Source organism: Penaeus chinensis, chromosome 17, assembly GCF_019202785.1.
Source record: "Penaeus chinensis breed Huanghai No. 1 chromosome 17, ASM1920278v2, whole genome shotgun sequence".
NCBI lineage: Eukaryota > Metazoa > Arthropoda > Malacostraca > Decapoda > Penaeidae > Penaeus > Penaeus chinensis.
The window spans coordinates 4,582,984-4,590,483 of NC_061835.1; the positions used below are offsets into that span (position 1 = coordinate 4,582,984).

Here is a 7,500-nt window from a genome sequence, read left to right on the forward strand (position 1 = left end):
CAGTAGTACTGGCAACATTCACAATTTCGGTGATGTAAGAAGCAGCAGCTACGGCCATTACCATCGCTGCGCCAACGCCAGGAGCAAGAGGAGCAGCAGCTGCGACGACGGAGCCTACGGCAGGAGTTTCAGCAGCACCAACATCACGTCCATCAACACCGCCACGAAGATCAGCAGGCGCTACAGCATCACCACCAGCCAAGACTTCAACATCAACATCTCCATTAACAGCTTGGAACCTCAGAGCGCCACCCCGATTTCCAGCAGTACCTCGTCCCTCTCCAAAACCTCCTGCTACATCTCAAGCACCTGCGCGGACTCCGCTCACCACCGCAGGATCGGAGGGAGCCTCGACAGGCTGTCATCCTCCTCAAACTGCCTGACGAGGACGCGGATCTCCATCCCGCCCTCCTCGCGCAACCGTGACCGCAACGCTCGCCCTGAGTCCTTCAGGCTGTCCTCCGACATGGCCACCCACACTCGCGTCCTCCTAAAGGCCAGGTCATTCGCGGGAGCCTCCCTTCGCGAGAGCCCTTCCCGCAATCCTGCAAAGGGCTTCGCGAGGACGTCTCTCCGAGAGGACCGCTTCAGCCTTAGCAGGGAAAGAGGATTCTGCCGCGAGGGAGGCATGTGCAAAATGGAGTTCCTCAGAGCCAGGTTTGCTCTCAACGCCATAAGATCGTCAGTCGAGTCCACGGACTCCTCGAGCAGCCTTCACGCCTCCGAGCCGGAAGTGCAGCAACAGGAGCCAGAGGGGCTTCTCGAGGCAGAAGCGGAAGCCGTCAACATAGCCATAACATGTCCTGCCGCCCCGCCGCAGTGCCAAGGGGCTGGGGATGACGCGCCCTTTGATAGAAACAGTCGCCATTCGGAGAAGATTCTCATCGAGGATGACCACGTCATTTCTGCCGCCTCCGAGACAGCTGTCTCCTCCTTGATTACTGAAGACAAGGATGCGGCGTCGGTGACTTTGAAGACAGGTTCGAGCCTCGCCGCCCTGTCCTCCGACGACGCGCCAAGCACGTCGCTGAAGTCAGTCCGACTTCGTGCTCGCTCCTTCACAGGGATGATGTCACCGTCGGTTATTAGCTCGACTGACCTGGAGTCCGAGTTCCCTGGTATGTCTTCCCAAGGTCCCGCCTCCCCAAAGGAATCTCTTGAGCACCAAGGCAACCTTAAGGTTACTAAGACTTCCGACCTAAAAAAGCGTTTTCCCTCGACCCTAGTAACTCGAAGAGCTAAGGTCGCACGCGATGGTTATGCCCTCAGGTTCTCCAGTGACCTTGGCTTTGGATCTTCGTCCAAAGTGAGAGCAAAGTCAAAGAGAGAAGTATTTGTTTAAATCAAATTCTAATTTTAAAAAATTAGATTCCATGATATTTTTACCAAAAACATATAACCATCTTTTCCTCCGAATTCCTACGGTTGCTCCCCAAACTGCAGTATACCGCAGCTTATCTCGTATTACACAGGCTGTGCTATCAGAGAGGCCTCAGTTATGCAGTGCCCCCAGTAGGTTACGGAGCCATTTTCATTTTTTGTTGGCCCTCCTTTTTATACAAGTACGAGGCGTTTTTCAGTGCTATACAATAGTATCGAGTGTATGATGCGATGTTAACTCGGAAACTACTTGGTCTCCAATACTTGGAAATTTACTTAATAAATATAATTCATGAGATTGTTACCATGGTACCAATATCATGTAACGGTTTCCATTGTTTAAGCTAGAAATAAGGAATTTTATTCATATGGATCGAAGAATTTTTGTTTGATTAGTATATGAAATGCAAACCAAAAATATTTATATGATTTTTACGTTATAGTTTTGTCAGGACAAGCGCCTGATAATCTTGGGAAATTCGCAAGCTCATAACAATATTCAACATATCTTCCCTTTTGCAATTTACGGCAGATAAAGATCACCGTTAAATTCATGCTTGGAATAACCAAGTTGAAAAGACTCGAAACAAATAGACTAGTTGTCGACTACAAAACGAGTGAGTAATGGCTAAATTGATCGAGTTAAAATTTGTAAGAGACTTCTGCAGGAGTTTGATATTACAGAAGTCCTCCTTGCATTAAGCCAATGCAAGAAAACACCAAAGGAAGCACTGGCATCCGTGGCCTCTCAACAACGTTATCCTGTAGACGATTTTCTTCCATCAAGGTTGATAGGATGTTATCACCTTTTCCGCATTACGTTTTTCCTGTTGATGGAGGGCGATGAAATGACAACCAATTCTCTGACATGAAGTGTACATTTAATTAGGCGTAATGAGTCTTTCTCACGATCTAATCTATAAGTTCTCAGAGGCAGCACTGCAGAGCAAGGTCTTCCAGTAGCGCCAGTGCCTCCTCCCTAGTCCAGCTGCCCTCTCGTTCATCCCTGAATCGCCCCCGAACTCCTGTGTTCCTGGAGTGTCCTTGAGGATAGCCCTGAGGTGGATAGTCCTGAAGTGTAGATGTGTGCCTTTTCTTTGTTTTGTTTTTCTTTGTGTATTCAGGAAATGATGTCTCGATGATAACTACAGCCTGATTATGCTTCTTTTATGCAAATGAAATTGTGAAGCGTCATTTACTTTCAAAATATAAGCGTGTGTAATGTCTACATTTTTATTATTATCCGTTGTTTTTTGTTTGTATGCCTTCATGATTAATCTTGCTTCTTTTACTGCTTGCTTCTCATACTTATAGATAAGCAATGTATCTGTTCAATTCATAACAATAACAATGTTAGTCTTTATATCCTTTTTATATAAATGGGCTTCAGGTGGGTTTCCATAAATTCTCAGGGAAAGTACAATCCCACTCTCAGAATAAACACCCACATATAACTATGATAATGAATAATTGTTTAAGACCATGAATACCGCTAAGAAGCAGGCGACACAGGCACTTCAGATCTCACAAGGCGTATCCTGTGCGCGGGAGAACTCCAGGCGAGTCTGTGTTATTTATTTTGATGTAAATTCCGTTTTTCGTTTCGTGTGAAAGCTCTTCAGTTAAGGATGAAATACTCTAACCGGTGCGTATTGTTTTTTATATTTGTTTCAGATCTCCGATGTACTATGTACGCCTTTGTGCTATTTGATATCGTATTTTATATGTAAGGAAATTCTATATTTCGTAACTAAACATGAAACTCTGACGATGTTCCTGTAGTTTTCTGTATATATTTTTTATTCATAAACAAATTTACTAACCACAGTAGTCTCCAAGTTTTCATTGTAGTTCTTCTGGTCTTGTGGTCGTATGATCCAGGATGTTAAAATTTTCCTTGGCTTCTGTGTAGGAAAAGGATGCATCAGATATTGTATCTCTGAAGCTACCTTTCTCTAGAGCTAGGATCGAGATGGACAGCTTTTCCAAATTCATCTCCCGTTTCACCTTCCCTTATGAATTCAGTCATCACGCATGCGCAACTGTGTTCCTCCTCCCGTGACAGTCTGCTGTCCCTAATCGAGTGTAGCGTTTCTATACTATAGTAAAGATGAATATCTTCCACTCTACTCCAAGTTGACCTCGTTGGCTGGCGAACGACTTCCGATTAATGCTTAGTTTAATATTTCGTTGCCTCATTATTAAGCGTTCCGTTAGATAAGACGTTTATTGTGATTATTACACAAACTTCACAAGAGTACTCATCTAACAACTACCTATAATTGCACCTGTATACAAAAATAAGCTTTGGACAGCCTAAACACGAATAAAAGATGCCTCTGAACTCTTTTGTTGGCACCTCAAGTGGAGTTTCATTTGGATACTCTGCTCTGCTTTTTTACATAATGAGGCTGTAGCTTCCTCATGAAGTAATTTTCTTTTGTACTTTTTTTCCGAATGTGTTAATTTTCTTTTGTAAATTATATTTCATTAAGTTCTGTTGAAGCGTTTTTAGTCTTTAGTTCCCATTTTGCAGTTTGAATAAGCTACACTTCCAGATGCGAAATGTCAGCGCCACCTGACAGCCCTTCCGCCAAGTACAGGGTTTCTTGCGGCAAACGCTGAGGAAGTCGAGGGTGAGACACAGCCGTTCTACAGAAGAAGGATTAGTTCAACGTTGAGATTTTTGGCGAGGTTGAGCAAGACCTGTTTCTCTGCTATCTTGTGCATTCTCATCCATGACTCCTCAGGCTTTCGCGAATTCGGCACACTACATGCAAACACGGATCATGCGTCTCCGAGTCTCGACCTGGATAAAGAGGGATTTTTATCTATGACTACATAGGGATCAGAGACTTGGACACAATTTCACACACGTCTCAGTAATAATGCTCTATATTGCACTCATATGTAATTTCGTATGCATTTGAAACACAAACACACACATTAACACTTGACACTGTGAACTAAGGTGATGATGACTTTGATATAAGGCTTAATTGAGCTGCATAATTCTTCATAAAAAATATAGATTCTCTCGACTCAAGTCCCCACGGAGAGTTGACGATAGAGGCGCTCGGTGGAACCATTCGGACATTTTCTCTGGCGTGTGCGCGGGCGTGTCTATTCTAATCGTCTTTCATATTTCCTCTAACGCCTCTTCCTTTCCGTCACAGATATTCCTTTACTGAATTCTTAAGGAAACATCCTTAAGCTATTCACATGGATACGGAAAAGCTGTCTTCCAATTTTAATATCAGGAGCGAATAGCTGTTTATATGGTGCACGATATCCTTACAAGATCAGTTTTCCATTTGTCTCAGGAAAGAGGATCCAGAAGACTCCCCAAATTCCCTCAGTCAGTCTGAAATTTAAGACTCAATCTACTACTGTGGTTTTCCCTTATCCTACATATACAAGAAAGCTTTATACCTGTACATACATTTTTTTCACCTGGAAATTTGGTAACATTTAGGAAATGTTAACACGTGTAGATATAATTTCTGAAATATGCCGTGTGTCTGTATATATATGTAACCAGTATGCGTCTAAGGTTGTATATTGTTATGATGAGTTGAGCAATAAATGGCAAGCAGAACTGACTTATTTCAAGTGTTTCATTTTGCCCTTTCTGCTTTCTGAAGCACACTCACACACGCATGTGTGTGTGTGTGTGTGTGTGTGTGTGTGTGTGTGTGTGTGTGTGTGTGTGTGTGTGTGTGTGTGTGTGTGTGTGTGTGTGTGTGTGTGTGTGTATGTTGCAACAACGAAGGGAAGTCCAGGAAAACACACGAATATGCCGAAGGCCTTTTCATATATGCCCTGATGAAGCAATAAATGCAAAAACGCCTCCGGCATATTCTACTTGCAACAAACACACATACGCATATGTATATATACATGTATATATGTGTGTATATATATATACATATAAATGCATATATATATATATATATATATATATATATATATATATATATATGTATGTATTTATATGTATATATACATATCTGTATATATGTATATATAGATATGTGTATATATATATGTATATATACATACATAAATTCATATATATATATGTATGTATGGATGGATGTGTATATATATGTATGTATGCATATATATACATATATTATACATATCTATATATACATATATACATATATTAAACATATCTATATATACATATATACATATATGTGTGTATATATAAATATATACATATATGTGTATATATACATATATACATATTTGTGTATATATACATATGCGTATATATACATATATACGTAAATATATACATATATACGTAAATATATACATATGTATATATGTAGACATGTATATATACATAACATATATACATGTATATACATACATACATACATACATATATATGTATATATACATATGTATGTATGCATTAATGTGCGTGCATGTGTGTCTATATACATATACATACATATATAAATATATATAAATATACATATATATACATATATACATGCATATGTATATATAGTATATATGTATATATATATAAACATACACACACACACACATAAATGCATACATATATATACATGTATATGTGTACATATATATATGTATGTATATACACATATAAATACATATATACCTACATATAAACAATCCTCCCTGACGGCCTCGAACCTAGGGCACTCCGGGTATGAAACAGGAGGCCAACCATGCCACGCGACCCACTAACAGGAGTGTGCAACTAGGACCTAACTAGCTTCCTACACATTACCTATCTACTCAGACATGAGTAATGATAACGAAGTTTTACACACACTCCCCGTGGTCACTCGGTAGAAATTGATTTAGAAACCGTCAGATGTACTGAGGTATATATATGAAAGATGGAATAATGCAATGTAATGCTGTTTTCATTCCGGGTTCATACCCGGAATGAAAACATACATATATATATATATATATATATATATATATATATATATACATACATATATATATATGTATGTATGTATGTGTGTGTGTGTGTATGTGTGTGTGTGTGTGTGTGTGTGTGTGTGTGTGTGTACATATATATATAAATATACACAAAGAAACATGTGTGTATATATGTATATGTATATAAGTATGTACGTATATATACATATTCTTATACATACATATATATGTATATAAGTATATATACACATACGCATAAATGCATACATATATATCTGTATACATACATATACATTCATATATACATACATATATATGTATATATGTGTGCGTATATGTTTATATATATGCATATATACATATATATGTATATATTTGTATTTATCTGCATATATATATATATATATATATATATATATATACATATGTACAAACATATATACATATAAGTCTATGTAAGGTAACAGTAGCTCCGTACTGCTACATCAACCTGCTATCGGGACAGTTGCAGGGCACTGTCCCTTGGAGACCTGATCTGCACCTCCAAGGGACAGTTGCAGGGCACTGTCCCTTGGAGACCTGATCTGCACCTCCTTTAATGCATGCTTTACCTGATGCGAGTGCCACCTGGCCGCCCACGCATCGTAAGTGGTAGCGGCCAAAGCGGATGAGCGGGGAGTCCGGGTCACGGCACTCGCATACGAGACAAGAAACTAGTTTGGGTAATATTGATATTTAAATCAACTAGATTTAAACTATACTTCATTTATACCTATGCATAGCATAGGTATACAGTAATGTATAAGTACTTTATCTTCACAGTACTTTACACTGAATATTTCATCACTAATTAGCCGAGGGAAATGAGGTATACCAATACGCTGCTTGCCTGTTTATTTTCGTCTTAGAGCCTAGCTACAAGTTCACCACCCTTGCCCCAATCGCTTAGGATTCAGACATATAAAGTGGGGAATTCTAAGTAAGCCACATAGTACTGACCGTGACCTTTGTTGATTTTAGCAGCGGGTTCCGAGCAATAAGGAGGCGAGACCAGATCTGCCGGTACTCCCAGAGTACCTGGGGAGTATCTGAGCCTCGCCCGGGCTATGCCCATGAGCGGAGCCCGGCTTGTGGCGACTAATGCCGACTCGCTAACGCGTGTCAGCTGGTGCTGACTCGGCT

The 7,500-nt window shown here is 40.1% G+C and overlaps 1 protein-coding gene across 2 annotated transcripts in view; it reads left to right on the forward strand.

Moving 5' to 3' along the window:
- Nucleotides 1–4,986, forward strand: part of LOC125033979 (flocculation protein FLO11-like) — an 82,642-nt gene extending 77,656 nt beyond the window's left edge. Inside the window, exon 5 of one of the 2 annotated variants that reach the window (XM_047625584.1) lies at nt 1–4,986. This exon is cut by the window's left edge and continues 125 nt beyond it. In XM_047625584.1, coding sequence (XP_047481540.1) covers nt 1–1,342 — 1,342 coding nt within the window. In that variant the 3' untranslated portion in view covers nt 1,343–4,986. The other variant, XM_047625585.1, reaches the window with a different exon arrangement.
- Nucleotides 4,987–7,500: the final 2,514 nt, after the last annotated feature.